This window comes from Alosa pseudoharengus, unplaced genomic scaffold, assembly GCF_046254945.1.
Source record: "Alosa pseudoharengus isolate Yale_2024_CS ecotype anadromous, Long Island Sound unplaced genomic scaffold, YU_APseudo_1.1 YU_APseudo_1.1_scf_12, whole genome shotgun sequence".
In the NCBI taxonomy this organism is placed as follows: domain Eukaryota; kingdom Metazoa; phylum Chordata; class Actinopteri; order Clupeiformes; family Clupeidae; genus Alosa; species Alosa pseudoharengus.
The window spans coordinates 18,668,536-18,696,447 of record NW_027468587.1 but is presented as its reverse complement, the minus strand read 5'-3'; the positions used below and the strand labels follow the sequence as shown (position 1 = coordinate 18,696,447).

At 40.9% G+C, this 27,912-nt stretch overlaps 1 protein-coding gene and 1 long non-coding RNA gene across 2 annotated transcripts; both read right to left on the bottom strand.

Annotated features, from left to right (window-relative positions):
* Window positions 1–433: 433 nt before the first annotated feature.
* On the bottom strand, window positions 434–8,803 carry LOC143119086 (membrane-spanning 4-domains subfamily A member 4A-like). The gene is made up of 8 exons (XM_076280337.1): window positions 8,675–8,803; window positions 4,474–4,637; window positions 4,177–4,287; window positions 3,888–3,944; window positions 2,350–2,499; window positions 2,127–2,246; window positions 1,949–2,017; window positions 434–1,446 (listed from the first exon to the last, which is right to left on the bottom strand). The coding sequence occupies exons 2-8, from the start codon at window positions 4,630–4,632 to the stop codon at window positions 1,342–1,344; spliced, it is 771 nt and encodes a 256-aa protein (XP_076136452.1). The 5' UTR covers window positions 4,633–4,637; window positions 8,675–8,803; the 3' UTR covers window positions 434–1,341.
* A 14,180-nt stretch (window positions 8,804–22,983) lies between these two features.
* LOC143118386 (uncharacterized) lies at window positions 22,984–24,158 on the bottom strand. Its single transcript, XR_012986129.1, has 3 exons — window positions 23,940–24,158; window positions 23,408–23,462; window positions 22,984–23,120 (listed from the first exon to the last, which is right to left on the bottom strand). It is a non-coding gene; the product is annotated as an uncharacterized LOC143118386 (long non-coding RNA).
* Window positions 24,159–27,912: the final 3,754 nt, after the last annotated feature.

The following is a 27,912-nucleotide window of genomic DNA, read 5'->3' as shown; positions in this document are numbered from 1 at the left end:
TGTGTCCTTTTTGATTACTGGGAAGTCATGCTGCTGTCTATTGGTGTGAGTGAACTTTGTACCATACTCTTGTGTTCCTCATAAAACTTTGCATGAGACCTTTTCCTACATGTATATTCTGTCTACTTCCTTTAATTTCAGTTGTGGGGGAGTTCCACTTGCTGCTGTTAATGAAGTAAATAAATTATCTTAGATGAGAAATAAACTCTAAAGAGACTCATGGCCCGCTATCATGTCTGGTATAGCCAGTTCCATTGATTAGTGGAAGCTAATTGTTGCAGCAAATGCAGCACAAAAACGGAAGGCCTTAGCTACTGTACGTGCCGGGTGTAGCCTCCCTGTAAAGATGATGATTAGACTCCTGGATGAAAAACAGTATGGTTTGTCAGACTAAATTAAACATTTCATGGATTGGAAGAACAGAAATGACACCTTGTATTTGAATCAAATATTTAATTAAATGTGTATACATTTGAAATTCACTGGCAATCATATGCTGCTACATGCAATAAAGCCATGTGTCATTGTAACACTCCAATTCAAGTGAATATCTAAGCTTATATAATCACAAATGTTATTATTATTTGAAGGATAACCCCTTGAGATGCAGCATCTCGTTTCCGAGGAGGTCCTCTAAAAGACAACAAAAGTACAGAACAAGCAAACAGACGCACACAGACTATAGCTCTCCCTCACCCCATCAACCCCACCCCATCCCCAAGTTCTCAATAATCAATTTACATACCCTAAATCAAGAGAAAACCAAAATATATCAAAAGAGAGAACATTTTTTAAGTATCTTCCAAAATTGTTTAGGGTTTTTGATGTCATTAGACAATGATTTTTTTAAATATATATAGCAATTGGATTTTGCATTCCTTGTTTTCATTGAACAGGCATTTGTTAAGTGCTTATATTCAGTCCAGTCTGCCACATCCTTTGCCAGGCGATACTTTTCCCAGGCCTTATCTCTCTTTGTTTAAATAGATGTATTAGATATCTATCAATTCATGGTATTGTCTACCCTTCACCTTAAATTAATTGTCAATCACATACTCAATGCTAAGAGAGAGACCCACATACAGAAAGCTTTTCTGTATGTTTGTTCCAACACACATTAGTGGCTTTATTCCATGGCTGGCTAGGATGTTGTGAAATATTTCAATTGAATGCAAAGTCACTTGGACCATACTAAAGATAACTACTGTTGAAATGTAATAGATGATAGTGAGTGTTCAGAAATAGTGCCTACATACACTTAAAACTTTGACAACATAATGAAGACATTAAAGAGATACTTAGAGAAACATAATGCCTCCCCTGTAGATGTTCCTTGCCTCATTATTGGACAGTGTATATTGGGGGTAGATCTTCAGGTCTGCCAACTTTCAGGCCATCAACAGCAGGATGGGCAGGTGGCACCACACTGCTTTGGAAGGGAGGCATCTGGAAAAGTAGCACACAAGATGTTAGCTGAGGGATCTATGCATCTGTTTTTTTTTTCATAAGGGTCAGTCATAATGTAGCTTGGCATAACCAGACTCAAATTCTGATAAGAATGTACTCCGCCCACAAAATTTGAGGATGTCAAAAGCCTTAATCATGGTTTCTGTTTGTCTTTAAAAGCTATGGTACTGTCAATATCTTATATAACAGACATAATAACAACATCAAAACATCTAGCTTTTGTTGTAAACAAAATCAACTCAAGCATGCTCAAGTAACATGGAGAACTACTTCACTGTTCTTCACTGCTCATTTGTCAATCATCATAAAGCCCGCCCAAATAATTTGATTGGCCTAAAGCATCCTAACCGTGTATATAAACTTCTCAATGGAATGACTCCAGACTGAATTTCCTGGCCTGAAATTTTGTGGGCAGGTAAATTTGGGCTGTCTTCCAGACTAGTCTTCATTATCTTTTCTGTTTATGATCAGGACTCCATACCTCAGAGGTGTTCAGTGGAGGTGCAGACAGGTGGGAGGTGGTAAAAGAGGGTGGCACCTGGTATATCACCTGCAACAAATACAAATATAAAACATGTAAAAAGGGTATCAATACCCAGTATACTAACTGGACAAAAAAGTATTACTGGACTATGAAGACTTATCGCATATAAACTCACCTGAGTATTAGTCGTAGTGGAGCAGGTGGCTTTGCAGGCAAATGCAGATACACAGATGGAAACAATGAACTCCAGCAGTGACAACACCAGCATCACTCCAGCAATCCCCATTGACCTGCTCTATTGTAGGGAAACCAATATCATACATCATGACTGTAAGACAGATGAAGGTTATTTCCATGGACAGCAGAATATTGTGTACAATTTATAATGTTATACCTACCATGTATAACTCCTGTTGCATATAGCAGTCATAGTAGCTACTACAGCCATAATAAGGGTACATTCTTGTAACAAAATCAAGGCTATGCATAATTATGCCAATCCCTGCAGTTATTGTGCTGAAGATGTTCATTCCCAGTGATGCTTTGACCTAAAAAAAAATCAAAAAATAAAAGGCATCTTTGATCCTCCATATTACATTCAGTAACAAGCAGCTGCAGCTCTCGTGTTGTTACAGTCATTAATATTAATATATAAACATTGCAATGCTGAATCATCGTTATTTTGGACATAAACTTCACGTTTGGTCTCTGTGGAAATGGGAAAAGGCTTGAGTTCGACTTCGGTACAGGAAGCAATGGAGGGAAACAGGTAGGCTGACAGCCTAGGGTACATTACAAACACCAGATTTATACTGTTCCTTCACAATTATTGAACGTGCACAGTGGTGTCATGTAAAGACCCAGTTCATGTTGCACAGCACGTCATGACATTTTGAATCTGTTAGGATGCACAAAGCCACCGTAATCACGGATAGTATTCCGTGAACATGAAGAACTGAGCTCTGTGTTAAAATTGCCCAGAGTACTCCTTTAAGTCCTATGAATTTAAACCCCTGATTTTGTTGTCCCTCGTCTCAACTCTTAAGTTGTAAAATTCACATCTCATAGTGAATATAAAGTACAGATGTAGCACCACTGATTGGCATGCTAGCCAGGAGGCTAAAACCCATGGATGCTAATGCTGGTATTTGTCGCTAACATGTCTCTTAAAGGAGAATTCCGGCCATTTTTCACATAGCGTTTCAAGGTCATCGAGTACTGTCAGTATAAAAACAAAAAACGAAACAAAATCAATGTTATCTAGTTTGAGTTGCTGCAGCCAACAACTAGAGCTGCCAAGCAGCTTCAGTGTTACACTCTAGAGGGATCTTGATTTTTTTTTCCTGTTTTCTTTTTTGTTTCGTTTTTGTACCAACAGTACTCCGTGAAACAAGAGGTCTCTGTGAAAAATGGATAGAATTCTCCTTCTTTTCTTTTCCTCTCTTTTCTTTTTTCCATTACTCTGCATAGGTCATCTCCTTCATTGTTCTGATTGGTTTTAGGTCTATCTATAATTGCATACAGACGCATTTTGATTGGCGTCTGTTGGTGAGGCCTCTTGGAAATGGGAGGCAAATGAATCTTGTCCACACCCCAAATTGTACTTGGGAGTGTCTTCAACTGAGATAAGCTCTGGTGCTAGCCTGGAAGCCAGCCCAAATTTAACCCTGCCCACAAAATTTGAGGTTGGGAAATTCAGTCTGGACTTGTTCTGTTGAGAAGCTTTTACCGGTGCCTGGTCATTCATGTCAACTGAGCTCGCTTCGGTTGATTTTCTTTACAACAAAAAACCTGTCACTTGGGAAGCTAAACATTTAGATGTCGCTATCCCATCCCAATATTTGCTACAACCTGACACAATATCAGTTAATTTTTGGTGTACAGTCCATGTTTAAATGCATAAATTACATTACATTACATCATATAGCCTACTCACCAAACATGGATTGAGATTCTTATTGGCTCTAACAGTGAGAGAACCAGCAGTGATGTACTGAAAGCACAGACACATATAATAAATTAGGAAAGACCATGCTAATGTAAAAAAGTTAGACTGAAGGTTTAAACAAAGTAATGTATGGGCAATTCCACGCAAAACTGTCATGTCCATAATGCCAACTAAATACCATGGCATTGTGTTGGCGTTATGGATGTGACAGTTTTGCGTGGAATTGCCTGTATGCACTTTTAAAGGAGAAACAAAATAATACATAAAAAAATCTCACAATGATGGCTCCCCAGAACATGATACCAGAGTAAGTGGATACTGTTGATGCATAAAATGCTGTCACGATACCAAACAACAATACAACCACACCAATCATTATTTGAACCGTCTGTGGAGAAAAACAACATTATGTTAACTTATTGTTCCAGAAATTGAAATTGCAACTTGATTCTGTCTGTGAATTAGGCTAACAGTGGGTTATATGCAGCTTAGTTTATCGGTCCAATTTCACATTAGTCATCTGGGTTATTTGGAAATTGACTAATCATTTATCTATTTTTTTTTTCAAACTCACCCCAGTGGCAGCTGGTTCTCCTTTAAGGAATTTCCCAAGTATAGAGGATGGAGTTGAAACAACTCCACTCTGGGGTGAAGTCACACTTTGGGCACCTTGTTGTGGGTACACATGAGTGACCACCACAAAGCCATTGGTGGAGGGAGCAGAGTTGGCCATTGTTCCTGTTGGAAGTTGCACAAACTTCAATTAAGCAACTGAAGGGTTGCAGAACACTGAGGACCAAATGTACTAATGTTTTTGCGCCCACTTCAGGCGTAGTTGATTCGCAATGTGCACGTAAAACCATGGTGAGGTATGTACAAACAGGCCGCATTGAGGAAAAAGCTCAGACTGTCTGTCGCGGGAGCTGTAAATGGCTATTTGCGCTTTTCAGTGTCATGCATATGCACTCATAGGAGGGTCAGGGAAAAGTGGGAGTATCGCGCAAACACAGGGGAGAAGTGCTAATAGCGATTGATTAGGTATTCCGCCATATGTATGAAAACAGCGCACGTCTGTTTTGCGGTGAAAAAAAGTCTGAAATGCAGACATTTTCCTGAACACACTTTTGTCCTCTGCCTTCGAGTGGATACTGTGATCTCCTCTAGGACAGCTCAAGTAGGCTACCTTACTTTCAGATGTACTGTAGATCTAAACGTTTATAAATAAGCTTAGGTTAGGTTGTGTGCCATTAGGCCAGAGACTTTCTAATGAGGAGACACAGCACTCAAAAAATCCTCCATAGAAATGCATGGGCTTAGGCAGTTGTCTACGCATATCACACCTCTTCCGTGGCAAAACGTCGACATGTGAATACATTGAGCCAATCATGTGGTGTGTTGTGAAGACATCGTGCCAATCATGTGGTGTGATCTCGCCACTGGAGCAGGTATCTGCCAACTTTGATTAGGCTACTCATGTCATTTAGTAGGCCAAATCAGCTGATAACCTTAACTTTTTGTTGGCATCAAGTCTGAGAAGGAACACCCGAGTTTAGCCGACTGCTGTTCCACAATAATTTCTTTTCTCATGCCCAGGGCCGCGGGGAGTGAAAGTGAAGGGCTGTAGTAGCACAGTAGGCTGTATTCCAACAGCAATATCATAGCCTAATCAGCCCGGCCCCAAAAAGCCACCTGTTACTGGTGCTGTGCCTTCTGGTTTCTCCACCTATTGCTTTCCTTGCGCACGCATGCGTTGTGTTCATAGTCTACCACAGCAGCAGTTGTCAGATATTTCACAAACAAGTTAGGCGGTTTTAAGTTGCTTTTTATACGCCATGAGCGCTTTTTATACTGCCATGAGCGAAAACTAGCATTAAACTGGATTCGATCCCGCAAAATAATTTCATGCATTCTTACTGAGCCAACTTATCCCAGGCTATTTCGCAATGCAATTAAAGCAACACCAAAGAGTTTTTTGTAGGCTACCTTATAAGAATGTTTCCAAAATCGTGTCAGTGGTTCATCAACTAACAGGGTGAACGGCACTTCTGCATTCGCTTCGCGGCCCTCTATCGGCTATAACCGCACTATGTAAGTTTGCTAGATCGGGCAGCGGATCTGTAGTTCGATGGAATGAGACAAGAAAATACAAATTTGACTTGCATCTGATGTCGCAATACATCGTACTTTCATAAAATCATCCAACATATTCTACCTTGTCTGTGGACATCGTTATTTCCAAAGCCTGTGCTGGATAAACAAATAGCGTGCGTGCGACAGTGGAAAAGTTATTTGGTGTTGCTTTAACTAGGCTAACCGTCAATTAATAACGGAGGCAACACCCAGGTAACATGTTGTCCTGAGGAAGGCTATCAGTGGTTGCCCTTCATCTGAAACAACTGGTTACCCTGGGCTGCTACTGTAAGCGGGTGTGTTGCGATAATTGTTGCTGTGGATGAGGGTGTGGTCCAGTCCCGTGATCTGGGGTGTTGGGGTGGATGCAGCAGCACACCTGTGCTGCATTTGTTAATGAGGGATGGGATAAATGGCTAAGGTCTTTGTTGATCAAGGGGAAGGGACAGCGTACTGCTGAGTTTAGAACCAACGGCTGCCGTGCTGGGACGTGGGCAATCCTTTTAACGTCGGTGTGGTTGACGAATCATTCGGGGTAAGTGCCATTAGGCCTAAATTAGGGAGTTTGTGCCCTGTTAGTGCGATCGCTGTTCTGTTTTATGTCCTTCGTTGAACCCCACGTCCGGCAGCAGTGGTGACGGAGTCAGCAGTCATTTGGTGATGTAATGTATTAATCCTGTGTTCTTTGTGAACTTTTTCCGGGGAAGTGTAGGCCTACTCCCCGGCAGGTATATGTGTGTGAGAGAGGATGGAGAGAAAACAAACGCTCCTTCTGGTGCTGAATAATTTAATTTGAGCCTCGGCGGTGGCCGGAAATAAGGGGGTGATATACGTAGCCTTTGCTGTGTGAAGTATTTATTGTTGCAGTGTTTGCACAGTGGTTTCTGTACCTTTGTTTTTATGATTGAATTTGTGATGAACAGTGTTATGAGATGAACTGTCATTTCCATTGAGCATGTGTGCACTTTCTCTGTGTAATTATCTGCTAACTTATATAACCTGTTTTATTCCGATGGTCCGGCATAGTTGTTACTTAAATTCATGTAGCCTAATTATTTATGACTCAGCACAAAGCACTTTACAACAGCCAGAGTTCTAGATAGATAGATAGATAGATAGATAGATAGATAGATACTTTATTGATCCTCCAGGGGAAATTCAAGGGTCTCAGTAGCATACATAACACACAACATGCACTTACAGCAGAAATGGTAAACATAAGTATAAGTGTAAACATATAACTAAACTCCACTGTACAATAAAGACAGTAGAAGATAAGACAGATAAGAAAACTAACAAAACTAAAATACTAAATACACTATATAAGTTAAATTAAGAAAATTCCAATATGCTTGAGGGTAATCAAGCATAAGACGCTTGTAGTGACAGGGCCGGGACTGCTAAAGGGAGTGAGTGTCATGGTGAAGGTGCAAACAGTAGTCCAACCATAGTCCTTAGTTATGTGTGCCTGGCAAGGTGCTCAAGAGAGTAGGAGTAGTTCTGGAGTTATTGCTCTCCCCCTAAATGTTTTAACTTTCTATGTGAAATTAATTGTACAATAAACCTCTTTTCTATATAGCTAGTAGACTGGTGTTTTCCTTTGCTCAGTGCCCGTGTTCAAATAAAGAAACCTGCAGGGGGCAGTGTATTCCGCTGTAGCCCCCCTTTACACTACGGTCATCAGTGCACAGAGTTTAAGTGGCCTAGGCTACTGTTCTATGTGGTTGATCAACTAAAAATGAAAGATGTAGCCTATTTGGTGATGACGTTATTGTATAGGCCTAGACCTAAATTCTAAGAAATGAAATTGTACGAGAAGAAACCATCTACATTTTAGCGCACCAGCCCGCGATGTCTTCAAGGGTTGAATGAAGGGAGTTTGCAAAAAATATTTTTCAAGTCAATAAACGTTCTTAATTTTCAAATGTCAAAACCATAGGCCTGTCGCTCAGACAAGGAGTTATAAGATAAGGGCAATGCAATTTGTGTCACCTAATGCAAAATAAAGTGTTGCCACGGTGTTGCTTACATGGTTAATTGATAGGTGATTTGATGACAACGTTCAGAGAATTTGAGTAGCCTAGCCCAGAGATAATGCGCTGAATAGGTAGGCCTGGTTTATAGGTGCGTAATTTATTGCAGGTATGAATCCAGTTTAATGCTACAAAGTTTGCAAAAATATAGCCTATATTTTACATGTCTTTTGTCCGATTGGTTGTAGTGATCATGGCGTAGATATGAAATGCGACTTCAAATCCGTCTAAAGCAACTAGTTTGTGAATGTTTGACAACTCCTGCAGCTGTGGTGAGCAACGCGAGCACGCGCAAGGAAACAAGGTGGGGAAAACCAGAAGGCACACAACACTGGGAATTCTCCCGACTTTCCCGATTGCATGTAGCCTAGGCTTGCTTATAATCTCCTATATCAGACAACAAATTGCTAACAAGAGACAATGGCTAACAAAATGTAGTATTTTCTTGTAACATAAAGCGCAATGTGTCAATAGTATAAATAGACACTAGGCTACTCCTACCAATATGTTAATCACTTTATTCTGTTATTCAGGAAAAGTTCACTCGACAGTGTAGGCTAGTTCAACGCTCATTTAACAAGCAAACAAATAAATAAAATATCACTGACTTACTTCTGATTTCTAATTGAAAGTTCAATGAAAGTAGACGAGAAAGATCCCCGTGTGGCTATGATGATCAGCGACAATAACCAACTGAGATTGTTTAAGATTGTTCCTCAGAACATCGTCTGAATCTGCGTCACTGATCGGAATTGGTGCTGCATCCTGTTGGGGGAGGGGGGTGTGAGGAAACTGAGGAAACTTATTTCCCCACAATGTAACAATGGACATACATTTGTTTAACAAAATATGCACAGGGGTTGTGAGATGCACTTTGCCTAGGCGTGGTAGCCTAATTACCAGTGGCTGTGGTGGTATGATGTTTATGCTCCATAGATCTCATGTGCAGCAAGTCCAAGTCGTGATTTTTGTTACATTCTATGCATATTAGTGTCCTCTTTGATCATGGGGATTTTGAATGACACAGGTATCTCCAATCCAAAGATATTGGATTATTCCGGTAACTATCTTTACACACTCGCCCTAAAATCTGGCATAGGCCTATTTCATGACTCGTGTCATTGCAAAATGTGCAGGTGGTCAAGTTGAGACACACAATGTACCTGTATTGTTAGTGTTATTACTAGAAACTTCCATTTGTGCTGTTTGTCATATCTGTTCCCGTGTCAAATATTTTGTTCCTGTTTTATTCCTTTGAACCAATGCTACGTTGATTAATGAAATTCATTAATTTAAATTAGAACACTTATTACACATTCTTTATTTATTTATTACATTTAGCAATGAATGGTTAGTTAACTTTATATCATTAAAAATGGGTGTCTCAGGCTGTCTCAACTGTAGGCTACTGGCTACCACATATAGATACAGCTTTTAAAGTTCAATCTTAAAATGAATCCACTGTATAACATTGAAATAAGGGTCTCCATTTTTAATAACTGTTTAATTGATACAATATTGGTCATAGGCGAGACACTACATGTGAATTAACATTTTTCTGAAATGTTTTGTTTGCATGTGCAAATGTTATGTCATGCAAATATCTATGTAAATATTAATTTATTTGCATACATTTCCAAAAACTGAACATTGGATGAAGACAACTTCAAAATTTCATATTTCATTTTGTTGACAGATACAAATGTTTTAACTGAGACAATTTTTGATATCGCTTTTTATCCTTCAATAAATCACAAATTGCTGTCAGTAGTCTTTGAATTAGTGGCTTTCACCATGTTTTAGGGATAAAATGTTAATATAGCCTATTAATCAAGCTATGAATTATACTGTAAACAAATTTCTCCTGTACATTCTTGCACATTCTTACCCTGGAAACTCCAGAGTTGGTTCTCGAGATTCACATAAAACTGTGTCCGGCCCGGTGCAGCGGGTGGGCGACGGATCAAAACGAAAAACAATGGTTCCGTGTCATCCTTGGGGGGCTACATGCGACGGGCTCAGTTACAGGCACAGTTACGGGATAGAGACGGACTCGGACAAGACAGGGGGGCTTGGCTCGCCACAGAGGGCTCGTCAGTCAATGGTGCCCCCCCATCTCTCCTCGAGGACTTATGCAGGGCTTAATTTTTTCAGGCGCAAGATGTGCCGTTTGCAATCTTAAGGTAGGGAATTCTGACTGCTTCAGAAATGTTTGCTAACTCCCCTCACGATCATGCATGTGGTGAGCTCTCAACACCGGGACCCTGCTTCAGGTGATAAGTATACTGTAAGTATACTCTTTTTTGTTTGCGATCAAATTTTATTTTATTTCAATTCAATGAGCATGGCATGTGGCATAATACATACAAAAAGTGAAAAGGATCTGTTCTAGCATACCACATACTGTAATAACAATGACAACAATGACAAAGCAAGAAACAACCAAAAAACAACCGTACGTAGGCCTACACAAAACACACAATATCGAAAACATACACATACAGACGGAGACATAGACAAAAACAGAGGGAACTAAACATCATAGCAGACTAGTGTGGAAAAGGCTGGATAGATGGATAAATATGAAAAAGATATAGAGATACGTATAAAGAGAAAAGATATAGAGATACGTATAAAGAGAAAAGATATAGAGATACGTATAAAGAGAAAAGATATAGATACGTATGAAAAAGATATAGAGATACGTATAAGGAGAAAAGATATAGATATACGTATCTCTATAAAGAGAAAAGATATAGAGATACGTATAAAGAGAAAAGATATAGAAAAGATATAGAGATACGTATGAAAAAGATATAGAGATACGTATAAAGAGAAAATATATAGAGATACGTATCTCTATAGAGAGAAAAATGGAACGATTTCTCAAGTGATAGAATTAAGGTGTGACTTATGTTTTAGTTGACATTATAAAGAGAAAAGATATAGAGATACGTATAAAGAGAAAAGATATAGATATACGTATCTCTATAAAGAGAAAAGATATAGAGATATGTATGAAAAAGATATAGAGATATGTATAAGGAGAAAAGATATAGATATACGTATCTCTATAAAGAGAAAAGATATAGAGATACGTTTAAAGAGAAAAGATATAGAGATACGTATCTCTATAAAGAGAAAAGATATAGAGATACGTATAAAGAGAAAAGATATAGAGATACGTATAAAGAGAAAAATGGAACGATTTCTCAAGTGATAGAATTAAGGTGTGACTTATGTTTTAGTTGACATTATGACACGTAAAGTTAAGCTTGCCGAACTTATGCAGTCAGCCACGGGCAGCTTGACTGTGACTACGTTCATGACACTCCTGTTAGTAAACTGGAAAGAGCAAAAAACAGGAACATAATGGTCACCTTAATCCCATGAACACACAGTTCTCTCTCTCACACCAACCTTATTTTGTGCCTTTTATTCACGTTTGTTCAAAGATTTTATAAGTACAAGCCCTTTTCGCTCCCCACTTGATGCAGCTCCATAGGTTTCCATTCAATCCATATTTCCCCTAAAAGGGGGCGTGTACGTGCAGCACATACAAAGTTCCATGACGTGCCGTTATCTCTAAATAATGAGATGATTTGTCTAAATAATGACTTGTGACCTGCATTTGTTTGTTTTTCTTTTACGTGCCAGAAACCATCATTCCATTCATAACAGCAGTGTGATAGGCTACTAATAAAATGACCTGTTGAAATAAGCTGGTAGCCGTGTGCCATTTAGTATTGGCTAGTCTAATGTCCAGAAGTAACCTAGCGCAGCGTTTATGGTGAGGGAAGTTTGGGGAGTTATGTTTGTGCGTGTGTGTGTGAAAGAAAGAGACAGAGAGGTCATCTGAGTTGTATGAAGTAGGCTAGGCTAGTTAATTGCCCCCACAGTCACACTAGAGTAGGCTAGGCTAGTTAATTGCCCCCACAGTCACACTAGAGTAGCTTGTAGTCTCACATGTTCCCCTGTTTGTTTTCTCATTTGCTGAGGTCAGTATGTTCCCCGTATCTGAATTGTGCTTTTCCCGTGTTGAAGAATAACAATGCCACGTGGCCTCTGTGTGACTTACCTGGAAAAGGACCCATAAAGCAATTTGTTGAGGTTGTTTAAATCAAGGTACAAAGTGCACCCTGTAAAATGCTGAATGATAGTTGTTAGTTGTTTCATCTCTTGGCAGGATCCTATTTTAGTGGCCCAGCCAGAGCCAAGTCTGGCACTTCAGCAGCGTTTTGAAAACACTGACTGGAGAGTGTTTGGCCTCCCATGACTCCCACACAGACATTTGATTTATACGCCTCCTCCGTTCTGGACTGTATCAACTCCAACATCAACAGTGTCACCACCCTCAAACGGATTACCACTTTCCCTAACCAGAAGCCATGGCTGAACAGTGAGGTCAGACTCCTGCTGAAGGCACGAGACATCGCATTCAGATCAGGTGATGCTCAGGCCTAGCTCATCCAGGGCTAACCTGAAAAGGGGCATCAAAAAGGTCAAGCACAATCACTATGACCCCTGACACATAGTACAGTATTGTGACATAGTACAGTAGTGTGACTTAATTTGTTAATAATAATAATAATGCATTTTATTTATGGGCGCCTTTCTGAACACTCAAGGTCACCTTACAAAATCAACAATAAAATATTCAATCCATTAAACAAGCAATCAGAGAAAACAAGCAATAAAATAACATGATAATACTATTAATAAAAAAGAGCAAAAGAAAGAGAGAAAGAGAAAGAAAAAAAAATGAAAGAGTAGGCCTGTCTGAAAAGATGAGTTTTTAGGTGAGATTTGAAAGTGGTTATGGACATGGAGTGTTGAATGTAGTGGGGCACAGAGTTCCAGAGGTGGGGGCCTGAGTGACTGAAAGCTCTAGTCCCCATGGTAACCAGACGAGCAGGTGGGAGGATGAGCTGAATGGAGGAAGAAGATCTGAGAGAACGGATGGGTGTCTTGATATGGAGGAGCTCAGTAAGATACTGAGGAGCAAGATTGTTGATAGCTTTAAATGTAAGGAGGAGGATTTTGTAAATGATGCGGTATTTGAAGGGGAGCCAATGAAGTTGCTGCAGGACAGGTGTTATGTGACTGATGGAGGGGGTTCTGGTAATGATGCGGGCAGCAGAGATTTGGTCCAGTTGTAGTTTATGGATGGATTTGTCAGGTAAACCATAGAGGAGAGAGTTGCAGTAGTCCAGGCGGGAGGTGACCAGGGTGTGAACCAGAATTTCAGCACTGTTGGGGGAGAGAGATGGGCGCAAGCGAGAGATATTACGTAAATGGAAATATGCAAACCAAGTGATGTTATTGATGTGGGACTGGAATGACAAAGTGCTATCTAGGATGACACCCAGACTCTTTACCTGGGGTGAGGGGGACACAGATGAATTGTCGATGGAGATGGAGAAGTCATTTATTTTAGAGAGGATGGATTTGGTGCCAATAAGGAGCAAGGAGGAGTTCCGTTTTGTCACTGTTGAGCTTGAGAAAGTTTAGGGAAAACCAGGATCTAATTTCCTGAAGACAGTTGGATAGAGAGATGGGACCCCAAAGGACTTCCACATTGCTCAACAGGATGCTGGATCATAGGTCACCCCAAAGGACTTCCACATTGCTCAACAGGATGCTGGATCATAGGTCACCCCAAAGGACTTCCACATTGCTCAGTTGGGGCTCCCCATGTCTGTGGTGATGTTAAGCACGTGAAGCTCTACAGACGCCGCCGCTTCAACAATGCTGACTATGATGGGCCGGTAAACTGCACCAAGGTGGAATTGCCGCTGTAGTGGGAAGCCACGACATGTTTCCACCGTGTTGTACACACACACACACATGTACACACGCACACACACACAAGCCACAACGTGTTTCCACCGTGTTGCGCACACACACACACATGTACACACACACACACACACACACACACACAAGCCACGACGTGTTTCCACCGTGTGTATGAAAATGTCAGTGAAGACAGGTGCCAGTTGACCTGCACAGTGTCTGAAAACAGCTGGGGAAAGCTAAACTGGTCCTGCTGCTTTCCTGGCCTTCTGTTTCTTAAAAAGTTTGCACACCTCTGCCTCCTGGATGACAAAGGGAGGAGAGGAGGAGGTGGGAGGAGAGGGGAAGACTGCCGGTGACTGATTGTCCTCAAACCGGACATCAATGCATTGAGTCTATCAGGAAGCTCAGGGTCCTCATCTGGAGGTGAAGCAGGCCCTCTATTGAAATTGGTCATCTCCTTCAGAATTTTCCAGACTGACCTGGGATTGTTAGTGGCCAGTTGATGCTCCAGTTTCAACGCATAATCAGCTTTAGTTTTCTGATAGCAGACGAAGTTGATACTTGGCAGTCTTATACTCCTCCTTGTCTCCTTTCTTAAATGCAGAACTTTTTTTCCTGCAGAGTGCAGCAACCTCTTTGGTGAACCAGGGTTTCCCATTGCCATATGTCTTGATGCATTTGGTCCCAATGCAGTCATCTACTCAAAACCGGACGTATGACCGTCACAGCCTCTGTGCACTCGTCTAGGCTGACACACGTGTGTTTAAAGATGTCCCAGTCGGTGCATTCAAAGCAGCCTTTCAGCGTATTAGCATCTGTGGACCATACTTTCACAATGTTGGACTTTGGCTTCACAGATTTAAGTTTCTTACTCTGGGACGAGGAAGAGTGTTGCATGGTCAGACTTTCCCAGCGGAGCACTCGGGAATGCATGGTAAGCCGAAGTGATAGTGGTGTAGCAGTGATCCAGAATGTTACAGTGGGCGTTGCTTTCAAATGGCCACTTCAGTCGTGCATTACGCGGCGTGAAGCTGCGTGAAACGTTAGTACCACTTGCCCTGGATGGCCTCGATGGAGGGGAGTGAGGAACCGGTGATGTGTTGGGCAGTTTTCACCATCCTCTGCAGTGCTTTCCGGTCGTGGGCAGAGCTGTTGCCATACCAAACTATGATACAGTTGGTGAGGATGCTCTCGATGTTGCAGCGGTAGACGTTCACCAGGATCTGAGGAGACAGATGGACCTCAGAAAGAAGAGACGCTGGTGAGCCTTTTTGATCAGGGTAGAGGTGTTGAGGGTCCAAGAGAGGTCCTCAGAGTTGTGGACACCCAGAAACTTGAAGCTGGTGACATGCTCCACCTCAGTCCTGTTGATGAGAATGGGTGTGTGTGTGCTAACTTTAGACTTCCTGAAGTCCACAATGAGCTCTTTGGTCTTCTTAGTGTTGAGAGCCAGGTTGTTATCAGTGCACCACGATGTTAGGTGCTGGACCTCCTCCCTGTAGGCCGTCTCATCGTTATTGCTGATGAGCCCAATCACCGTAGTGTCATCTTTAAACTTGACAATGGTGTTAGAGCCATGTACAGGTGAGCAGTCGTAGGTGAAGAGGGAGTAGAGGAGAGGGCTCAGCACACATCCCTGTGGTACACTGGTGTTCGATGGCTGAGGAGGTGCGATTATCTAACCTAACAGACTGAGGTCTGTTGGTTAGGAAGTCCAGAATCCATAAGTTTGTTTTTTCTTTTATCACATACACATTTATTGGTAGATGTTTTTTCTTTACCTTGACATGTTTCGACGTATACTTCCGTCTTCATCAGAAGGTCACACGGTGGAGTAGTGTGACACATTTTTATTAGCTGATGTTGTTACGGAGGTGTGATCCACCTGTCAGTTTTTTGACAGGTGGACCACACCTCCTGCATGCCAGAGTCAAAGCAGGAGAACAACCGATACCACCACTGGATAAAGGAGGCGATTGAAATAAGAAAGCGGAGCCCAAAGACGATGAACAGAGATGAGGGAGCATATATGCTCTCCCATACCTGGAGTGCCGTCCTGGGGGGCGGCTGACTGACAGCAGGAGGTGTGGTCCACCTGTCAAAAAACTGACAGGTGGATCACACCTCCGTAACAACATCAGCTGATAAAAACGTGTCACACCACTCCACCGTGTGACCTTCTGATGAAGATGGAAACATGTCAAGGTAAAGAAAAAACATCTACCAATATATGTGTATGTGATAAAAGAAAAAAACAAACTTATTTATCTCAAGTCTAGACACAATGAATGCAATACAAGTAGTCCAGAATCCATAACATGAGGAAGGTATTAATGCCCAGTTCACTGAGTTTGGTGATCAGTTTGGAGGGGATGATGGTGTTGAACACTGAGCTGAAGTCAATGAACAGCATTCTTACATAGGTGTTGCTATTGTCAAGGTGGGACAGTGCTCCTGTTCTGACGATGAATTCAATGAATAGATTAAAGATCCTTTGTGCTCGTTTCAGCTACAATTTAAAAAACGTTTGTACTGCAGACCTATGTATGTCATCATTTAACATTAATTTCAACTCGCAATTGAAAGTAAGGAGGGTAGAATAGTAATGATCAATAAGGTCTGCATTCAGGTATTGCCATAACATGTTGCTTTGAAAACTCAAATTAGCTTTTTTTGCACATAAATCTTGAATTTAATCAACCAAAATGAAGAGCAAAATCACATAATGAGTCAAAATATGTATGCCAACATCAAACACCACATATGCATCAGTAATAATAAGATTTGGATTATTTTCTAGGATCTTATGAGTGTTTTAACAAAAAAAGCCAATAGGCGGAATTTCCTTTTTTTTCAAATCAGAGGTCAACTTTGAAGGCCTGTACAGCCACAAAGCTACAAGATCCAACTTGCTATCATACCATTTTATACTCCAAAGATATGTAGCTTTCAGAAAAATATAGTGAGAATTTGCCCCCCCAAGTGGTAGTGACGACCCCCTGTGGCTCATGGACTAAGTACGCTGTGTTTGGAAAATAGGCATCCGCTGGATTTTCATGTAAAAAAAATGTTGTGCATATTTTGCTAATATAGAGTCTAAGGAACAAGATTTTTTTTTTGTCTTCAAATTTTCACGATCCATCTTTAGTTTTTTTTATCTGTATGTCTTAAAATAAGCGATTATATCTAGTCCGAAAAGTTATTTTCACATTTTCTTCTAATTTTTTCACAATTGATTCCACTTTTTGCACACAAACCCCCCAGATAATGTAGAAAGGTTGTTGGTTCTAAAACAATATCCATAGTTTTCAAACATTGAGTGTCTGAAAAGTGTAAAAACACCTCCACTCTTGTTGCCTATGTCAAAAACGATTTCTTAATCTTTGCTTTTCTTGATGCTTTCCTGCCATGTCATTCTATTGTCTACCTTAAGAGAAATTTGTCTTGGAAATAATCTAGTACAGGCAACACAGTACACCACTAGGTGTCATAGGCATGGGTAGTTGAGTAACAGTAGGCAAAATTAACAAACAAAAGAATATAAGGTACAAACAAACAGACAAACCACAGATAACCCTCTCACAGCCTGAACTAATACAAAAAACAAATAACTCAAGGGAAAACATTGCTCAAACACTAAACCATGTGCATTTGCTCTCTTTAAAAGCAACGGGTTATCCACAGCCAAAAGGCCAGGCGTGCGAGAGAAGCAATGGAGTCTTAGAATTAAGAATAAAGCCATGTTCTTCCAACAACAACAACCACAAGCACCCATGCGCCAAACAATTCAAATGACCGGCATTGTTCTCCCAGAGAGGAAGCTACGTATATGATCACCACCCACAGGTGGGCGTATGCGCCAGCGCTGCAGGTCAGCCTTTCCACATACACACCTGGCTTTAAAGTCCACCGTTCTGGTAGTATACCTATCTACTGCCAAGGCCTGAAGGGGGAGAATATTTACTTCTTCTACACTGGCAGAGAACTCATGTTAAACAGACTGTGGGAGGTGGAAGAGGTTTGAATGCTGTCCGGCAGTATTATGAGTGGAACGTCGGAGGGATAGAACCGGATCAGGGTTCAAACCCAACTCCTCCAGGGAGCACAATTGGAAAATCTTCACCTGCTGCTATACTTGGGGCCAGCTCTGGTTCTTCCAAAGTGTCTGTGCTAAATGGTGCCACTGCCAGGTGGCTGGCGCTGTTTGTGGGGGGTTGGACATCTGGTACGCCCTCCATATGAGCCTAGGGCAGTTGGTCAAGGCTAAAGTTAACACCATCTTGGTCACTGTGATGCTAAGCACTAGTCCTGGTGTGGACTATGGCTACCCTCAACAGGTCTCCAACTGCAGGGTTACCAAGGCCTGGCTCCCTCCTGATACCCCCACGAGGCTGTGGAGCAGCCAGTGCTAGTGGGCTGGATGTATCTTGACCGGTGGGAACAGGTTTAAGCTCGGAGCAATGCATGGTCTCAAGGGGCCCTCTTCCCCATACAGCCTGATCTTATAGTGTGTGCCAATTCCATCCAGACGTTCCACAATTTCATACTTGGTAGACACCCATGTATCCTGGATTTTGTGGCGACCGTAAAAATGGTTCTTGCAAAAGAGTTTACATGTACATTACATTTAGCAGACACTTCTTGACCAAAGTCACTTACATACTGTATGTCAGCTATATTACAAGGGATCACATTGTCCCCGGAGCAATTGGGGTTAAGTGCCTTGCTCAAGGGCATAACAGTGAAAGCCGGGAACAGACAACTTTCAAGCTACTGCACGCTAGCCCAGCTCCTTAACCACTACATTACCACCGCCCAGTAGAAAAAGACTAGAGTGCCAGGTGGTAATATGGGTACAGTGTCAGGACCACCATGCCTACGATATGTCGCAGCCTCTTCTAAGTGTCTCCTAGCATAGACAGAAGTCAGGTACTCTTGATGTTGCACCACCCAATCAGTCGGTGGACTGTCCCTGTGGTCACCTCCAGTATTTCCAAGTTGGTGGTCGACTGGTAACTGTGGCTTCTGACCGAACATCAGCTCGTATGGGGAGTGCTGTGTGGACTGGTACACGGTGGTATTATAGGCGAACAGGAGCTGAGGGAGCAACTGGGGCCATTTACGCTTCTTTTCAGGGGGTAAGGTCCTGAGCAAGTCATGAAGTGTCCTGTTGAAACATTCACATTGACCGTTCCCCTCTGGATGATAAGTGGTGGTTCTAGTCTGGGTTATGCTGTAGATGTCACACAGGTGCTTCAACAGCTCCCCCTCAAAGCTGCGCCCCTGATCAGAGTGGATTCTCCTTGGCACGCCATACACATAAAACCATCTCTCAGTTAGAATCTTAGCTACGGTGGAAGCTCTCTGATCAGGGGTGGGAAAGGCCTGGGTAAACTTTGAGAAAACATTTGTGAGTACCAGAACATTCTCTTGTTCTGTGCTAGCCCAATCCAAGAGAGTAAAGTCAATGGAGATTATCTACAAAGGCTTAGTGGCTAATAGATTTCCCAAGAAGGTTCTGGCTTGGGTTGTCTTGCTTTAGCAACCACACAGTGCTCACACTCAGAACACCACTTTTGCACTTCATGCCATATCTGGGGCCAGTAGCACCTCTGGCATATCAAATCTGTGGTCCTGTCCACCCCCAGATGGCCATGGTTGTTGTGTAATCTATTGAGCACTTCGACTCGCAACACCTTTGGCAGTAAAAGCTGCAGCACTGAATCCCTGGAAGGAGGAGCCTGGATCGCTCGGTACAAGGTCCCATCCACTTCATGTATCTGGGACCACTGCTTTATGAACTGCGGACTTCCCTTGGTTCACTCCACTTGTCTTAATGGGTAGGTGGTCGTCCCTGTCACCAAAACCACAGGTATCTGGAAATACAGGGATCAGTCCCTTGCAGGACTTTCAGGTCTCTTTTGGTTCGACCAGGGATGGTGTCCACCATACAAGATTCTGTCATCCAAGAGTCTTGGATAGGTGCACTTGAGGCTTGCATGTTGGCCATGGCAAGCGGCAGGGGAACGTCCAGGCCGTGTGACACAGATCGCAAAGTGTTAGTGGGGCTTGTGGGAAGCCTAGAAAGGGTATCGGCATTGCAATTAGCTGTCCCAGGACGATATTTGATATTGTAATGAAGAGGGCAAGCTGAGAAACCCAGCAATGTTCCAGAGCACCCAGTTTTGCTGACTGCAGGTATTGAAGGGGATTGTTGTCAGTGTACACAGTGAACGTGTTGCCCAGGAGATACTTGCAATTTTTTTCTGCGATTGCCCACTTGACTGCAAGGAGTTTGAGTTTCATGGCACTATAATTTGACATGTTCCTCTCACTTGGCCGCACACACACTTTGGAGTTTTGGAAGTAGGCTGCAGGCAGGCAGCTGGTGGATACATAACTGCCATGCATATGGTAATGGTAAGGTAAAAGCAACGACCGAAATGCAGTGTTGAAACACGTGTATGAAACATGTTAAATATGCAAACACTTATTCGGTACAAACACTGACCCCCCCCCCCCCCACACGCACACACACACACACACCCCACCCCCGGAAAAAAAAATCTCCCGTTTTTGGAAAGCTAAATGTTGACTGGTATGCCTAGGACTGGCGCTAGGCGCTTTTTCCAGACTACATTCAATGTTAACTATCCAATATTCAGATGTCTGTAATTGAAATGTATGCAAATTAGTGTATAATTAATTAGATATTGTTAAATTACATCCATAAACATATATCAGGGTGCTTGCGCAAGTCTTGAAAGTCTTAATAAGTATGGAATTTTGAAACACTGTTTTCCAGACCTTGAAAAGTCTTGAATTTTGTGTGAAAGTCTTAATAAAGTATGGAAAAAATGTATGGTAGAATCTTACAGTATGCTCAAAGGCATTGTGAAATGAGAAATAGGAAGGTAGGCTATAAAACTATAATTTTACTAACTGGTCACGTACTGTATTAGCCTAATGGAATGATATCCAATCAACGCTTGCTTAGCCTAGTCTGGCACCTTTTCGTCACTGCTGAGGTCTATTGACACATAGCTAGACTAGTGGTCAACAGAAATGAGTCGTTGCGTGTTTTCGAATTTATGGCTGGATTTAAATTTAAATGAAATAAAAAAATTTGAGTCTTTGCCATACTGTGCAGTTTATTTTTTGTTCTAACCAAGTGCACTAGGTCAAATGTATGCACTTTTTTGAGTGTTGTGATACAGCTTGTTCAGAAGTTAAAATGAGATAACATAAAGATATGTTCAGTCATGTTAAAGCTACCTTGTGTAAGAACTTCTCCCATCTAGCGGTGAAATTCTATATGACAACCAACTGAATATTACTTTCTAGCCCCTCCCATTCCGAGCGCATTTTAACTCCTACGGTGGCCGTTTCATGCCAAAGTTAACATTGCTTCCAGTACTACGACTTCGTCCGGTGTTCCTTCCAGTTATAAGGTTACTTTAGAAAACAATTACACATTGCATTTAGTTATATAGCCAGTAAACATGTTGGGTATGACCTCTATGTAAAGTGAATAGCCTAGTTTTACGTTTTCATTATTTTGGTAGGCTACTATTTCATTGCTAGCATCAGCTATCAGGTTCCCAAACGAATGCATGCTAATGTTATAGTACAGTAGATTCAGTGCTATCGTTATGCTGTATGTGCGAGATTAATAGTGTAAAGGCAATGTTTACAGCGTAGCCTACTATTTTTCTCAGTGAGCAGAGTCAGAGATCAGTCGATGCAACGGAGGTGCAAGGGAAAGGTAAAGGAAGAGGGAAAGGTAAAGAAAAGCCAAGAGCCGGTGGCAGAGGATCGATGAGACCTCCTAGGCAAAGAAAAAGTAAGACTCCAAAAGATGACGAGGAGAGACTGGAAGAACTTCAAAGACAAAGGAGAGAAGCAACGGAGGTTTGTGTTTTTAATATATTTCTCTGAACAGTATCAATGTCAATGACACCGAAATTAGCTCGGAAGCTGCACCAGGCACGTTCGTTTGCGTTGCGTCTGCTGCAGGAAAAAAATAGACCATTCATCTAAAATTGATTTTACGCGTTGTGAACGGAACGCTTCAGTCACGCGCTTGGTGTAGCTTCCCTGCCTGTTTGTATCTCAATTGTTTGTAGCAATTTCTAGCTGTTGCCAGTCAACTGCATGATGCGAGTTGTCTCCCAGTGAAATCACGACACATAATTACGTTATGGTCTATAGAAAATGTTACACAACATTTTCACCTTTTCATTGTCCATACACATACATAGTATTCATCATTTTGTGTGAACACTTGAAAAATGACACAGAGTAGGCTACTACTCTGCTAACAATCTAACTTTGCTACCTAAACAAGCCTATCTGATCTTATTTCTTGTGTCTTATTTCTTCAGACTTGTGGATGGAATGAGCCTGCAAGAGCACAGGAACCTCACCACACAGTTGCTATAGTGAGGCAGCCAGGTCTGGTGTTTGATGCATCAGTGCAGACATGTCGTCCCCCCACCTGTGCCAGGGATGCCTTGGTGTAGTTGTACACACTGCAGAGACATGCCAATCGATCAGAAGAGAAAATGCTGTGGACAAAACCCTGCCACCTGTGTGAGCCTTCTGCCTCACTACACACAGCACTGCCTAGATGAAGGTTTTCTCCAGATTCACAGGCAGTACATCACAGACATCACAGCATTAGGCCATGTAAGAGAGCCAGGTGATGACAATAGAGTTCAGATATGCTACCTACAGACATTTCATTTTCTGGCAGCATGGGTCTCTAGGACAGGGTAATAGAAGAGTGATCCCAAGCTGTGTGTGTAGGATAAGGGATAAATTCCCTGACCCTCAGGGACATCTCTGGAATTTATTTCACCTTCCTATAATGTTGTAATGTTGTGTTATTGTAAATAGTTTTGTATTAGTGTTCTTGTACTGCCTGTTCCTTTTAAAACTGTATTTAATTTATTTTACACCGGTACATCGCTATATTTTGCTTTCATGAAAATAAAAACTTTTAGAATTGATAAGAGACTGTTCATGCTGTACCTCATACATTACATCCACAAACTTATAATTAAAAAAGGAGTTGTGGTAATTTACCATTTTGAAACACCAAATGACAGTAACATGGTCAACAATGTTATTTGCAATATATTTATTTACAGAAATTAACAAACTATGGTATTTACACATGAACCCTTCCTTTTTGTATGGTGCCTTTGAAGCAACATGGGCCATCATTCTAAATTTGCAGTCTCCTGGAAAGCTGATCCTGTGGAAGACATGCAGTGTCGTTAGACATACACGCCATTTTATATAGTTCAACATATTGTTACTAATCTGTATAGTGCTATTTTGCCTAGACTGAGTTACAGGCAAGGTTACAATGAAGGCATGCACGTGCATCACATAACAAGACCATTGAATTTCGTCCACATCCTCCTCCACGATGCTCATGTCATGTAGGCTTTGTAAAAAATATATATAAATGCTTATATCATGAAAATATACAATAGAGAATGTCATCGGGTATAGACATTATGAGCATTGATGGGTTACCTCTGTTCAAGGTCCTCAATTTCAGGGGCTTCTGCAATTGCGCCAAGATGCTCATCTGAAATGAATAAGCAGAGCGTTTCACAACATATAACAGTACATAAAATGGTAAACACCAAGATATTAAAAATATACTTTCAGTTATTATCAAACAACAATCACATAGAATCAACAATTGTTTTCATGCAGTGAAAAACGTTCAGACAATTTAGTAGGCTACGTCTACAATTAATAAGACTACAGGACAGGCCTCAGGATGTGAACGTCACCCTTGGAATTGGCTACACTAGCATTATCAGATTAGGATATATTTAGGCTACAAAGCAAAAGCAATGAAAAATAACTACAATTTAGTGCCCTTTGCCTGTGATCCGTCATAGCAGATTAATGTTACAATCCTTTTTCATCGACGCGAGGAAAAGTATCCCAGACGTCATTCTAGCGTTATGGACAACCATGCTATACTAAGCCAAGCAACTATAAAACTTCGAATTTACACCATAGACTGCATGTTTACACGAATAGGCCAAATTACCTGTCGAGGAGAAAGCAGGCAATTTCGGCGTCCCTTTTAAAATCCTTGCTCCTCACGAGCTCTTTCCATCTTAGAAAAGCCACTCCAATATTGACTTTGGTCTGTTGTTTTTCCGGTCGCGTTGGCGGTTTAATTCTCTTTTTCGCTTCCTTGGCGACTTCATGTCCTCGAGAATAGTTGTAATCCTCCATTTTCAACAGACTTTCAAATCTGCCGGCAGTCGCGAGTAGACTGATCATGCAATGAGTGTTGCCTACAAGCGCGAAAGGCGGAGCTGAATTTCCAGGAATGTCCCTCGTTGGCGAATGTATTTCAAAGATGGAGGCGCAACATGGATTCAGCCATTTGCGCGACTCGCGCGTATGTATTTGGAATAGCAGATTCTACACTTTGATTAGTAAGTGGAAATAATTACACATGAATGAGCACATATTTTTGAAAGAACAAATGGGTTTTTGCTAAGAATTAACTCAAAAAAGTACACAATGTAGCTTTAAGGACAGAAAAAATGAGACTGAATTCTACATACATTCATCCATCCATTCATGTTTTTTTTGTTGATAGTTTGGTAACACTTTACTTGACGGGTGAGTTCTTAACACATTCATAGCAGCTGTCATAAACTTCACATAAAGCATTCATGACTGTTTCATGAGACATGACTCAACATTCATACCAAACCTTTCATGAATGTGGAAGACAGAACGACGACAACTCGTCAAAATAAAAGTCCATCAATCGCAAAGCAGCATTGCCGTTTTTGTTCCAAACCTCTTACCTGACCATGTCACATCTGAGTCAATGGGCTAGTCCAGTGCCAAAAAGACAGAACATGGTCAAGCAAATCATTTTTGTTTCATAAAAATGTATTTGTTTTATGATGTAACCTTTGCAGATAATTTCTCATCTTTTGCTACTGGGAATGTCCAACCATTCCAGGTTACACAAATACAAGTCGAATGTAGGCTAGTTTGCCTCCCAGTGTTAAACTCAGTGATTACAAATACTTCACAACTTGTATAGTAAAGTGACATTCAATGTAGACTTCATAAGATATTCATGAAATATTTACAAAAACGGCAATGCTGCTTTGCGATTGATGGACTTTTATTTTGACAATTTTTCGTCGTTCTGTCTTCCACATTCATGAAAGGTTTGGTATGAATGTTGAGTCATGTCTCATGAAACAGTCATGAATGCTTTATGTGCAGTTTATGACAGCTGCTATGAATGTGTTATGAACTCACCCGTCAAGTAAAGTGTTACCGATAGTTTTTGTGACACTTGTTTGATGTGAAATTCATTTACTTGTGATTTTCATGTTTTGAAACATTTTCATCAGTAAAAGCATAATTTACTGTGAATAATGCATTTGTTCATTGAATTCTAGCCTATAAAAATTAACATTTCTAATAAACACAGTTGGTACAATCTCAACCAATGAAGTAGGCAGTAGGCCCACAAGTATAGAAGTACATAAAGTTAAGGTCTTGAGAAAAAAAATTCCAGTTTTAAAAAAGTCTGGAAAAAGTCTGGAATTTTAATTTGGAAAAAGAGCAAGCACCCTGTATATTTTCAGAAAACTTGTAATGAAATATTGTCTCTACATAAATAATCAACTAGTAAAGTTTCATAAGAATATCAAGGAGTTAAATTTTTTACCCTATTCACCCGTTCTTTGTTGCCTATGGAGGCCAGTTTTAGGCCGCAAATGCTAATTAGCAGGTTTAAAACAAAAAAATCAGCTAAGTAAATATGATATTCAGAATCAGCACCCAAAAATTAGGCAAAATACCCTCTTTACCAGTGTTTTCTCACATTTGACCCCCAAGTGATAGTAGTCCCAGTCTAAATTATGCATTATATAAATGCATTATATTTCAAGACACCATACTAATATGGCTACAACGTTTTTGTGTGTGTGAAATAGTGTAGGCCTACAGGGGTGGAGTGGGACAATACATTACCGAGACATTTCTAGCTATACTCAAACTAGGTTATTTCCATATGTTAACGTGTGTCAATAAGCTTAGGTTCGGTTGTGTGGCATTGTTGACTACTAATATCATTTTATTTAGTATGCTAAATCGTCGGAGGGCACAGCAAATACAATATTCAAACAGCAATGGGCTATCATGCGCTTTTTGAGGTCACAGTAGCCTAATCAGCCCGGCCCCAAAACGCCACCTCCTCACCGTGAAATTCTCCCTACAATGCTTATAAACTTGTCTTGCTATATTAGGTAACACTTGCTAACAACAGACAATGGCTATCAAAAGGTAGTATTTTCTTGTAACATAAAGCGCAATGTGTCTATATTATCAATAGACACTAGGCTGCTCACAAAGATGTTGACCAAGTTGAAGAAGCAAACAAATAGACCTAAAGTATCACTGACTTACTTCTGATGATTTCTATTTGAAAGTAGAATGAAAACAGAAATCCCTGTGTGGCTATGACAATCAACAGCAATAACCAACTGTCTGAGATTATTTGTTCTTGACAACTTTGTCTGAACCTGCATCACTGATCGGAATAGGTGCTGCCCACTCAGGGGGGATGGGGCATGTTATCTTAGTTTACTTGTGTTGAATATGGTGCTTGTATTCAGCATGACCTAATACTAAGTAGTGCATTTCTATTGTCTCTTTTTTCCAAAATGCAAATCTGCGCTCAATGTACTGAAATTACCATCACCATGGTGTTGAAAACATAGCCTACTACATCGCTTGTGTGGTGTAGCCATTAGGCCCATCAGAAATGAATTTCAAAGACCAAAACAAAAAGGCAACAAGGACCACTCTTAAACTGAGTTAAATGCTTGAGAATAAAAATGTGCTTTGAGTTGAGAAATGATGGATTCATATCGTCATGTTCTCCACTGCCTGGAAATGGTCTATTAAAACATAAGAATGTTGTCATGTGACATACTTGTATGATAAATATGTGGGAAAGAGACCAATAAGTGTTTATCATTCTCAGTGTCCTAATTTCTTTACAGTCTTATCTCAGCTTGGCCTTTGACTGCTCTCATTTCCTCCATAAACATTAATGGTTCACCAGAATTCTTCTGGTATTGACCAATATCTCACTGATATAGGTGTCTGCACATGAAATGTGCATCTCGTAGCCTACAGAGTTTTCAGTGGCAGTGCACACAGTTACCAGATGTCCTGGTAAAACAGAATCAAAGTTTGGCCTCTCTTCCAAACAGCCTCTGGTTCCATACCTAAACTTGTGATGACGACACATGATAGTGAGACAAGTGGGAACAGAATTAGGGAAACAGGGGCCAAGGTACTTCAGTGTCCATACCACTTTTGGGCTCAAGTGCACATTGGGACTCGGGTTTGGGACTCGGGTTTGTATTGAGTATTATTGCGAAATGTGTTTTTACTTAGAAAAATGTGAAGGCAGAAACTGTATTCTCTCATAAGCTGTATCAACACCAAAAGCATGTCAATAACAGCCTTTTACAATCTGATTTATTATTTTCAAAAGGATAACTAGCACTCATCCAATGTATAACTGGCACTCCTGTGGCGAAAAAAGGCTGGTAAGCTTATGTAGCCTACAGCATCTTCAAGCTCATCATTGCAAGAGGCAGAGGTTTGAGTTTGCATAAACAGAGGTTTGAGTTTGCATAAACAGAACATCCACTTTCAGGGAACATTACAACCCCAAATCAGAAAAAGTTGGGACGTTGTGTAAAATGCAAAGAAAAACAGAATGTGATAATATACAAGTCTTGTAAAGCCATACAGTATTTAGCAGCAAAAAGGACACAAACAACATATCAAATGTTGACTATTTCATGGAAAATATATAATAATTTTGAATTTCAGACTCTGCCTCCCTGGGATGCTCTTTTTCATACCCAATGTTCATACCCAATGTTCCCAGTTACCCTAAATAGTTGTGAAATATTCCTCCTTTTGTTTTCTTTATCATTGCACAACTTTTCCAGCATTTT

Coding starts and splice junctions, on each gene's coding strand:
- LOC143119086 (XM_076280337.1), bottom strand. CDS start 4,632: ATGGCCAACTCTGCTCCCTCCACCAATGGCTTTGTGGTGGTCACTCAT. Junction 4,288..4,473: donor GAGAACCAGCTGCCACTGGG/GTGAGTTTGAAA, acceptor TTTTCTCCACAG/ACGGTTCAAATAATGATTGG. Junction 2,247..2,349: donor TGCAACAGGAGTTATACATG/GTAGGTATAACA, acceptor TCCCTACAATAG/AGCAGGTCAATGGGGATTGC.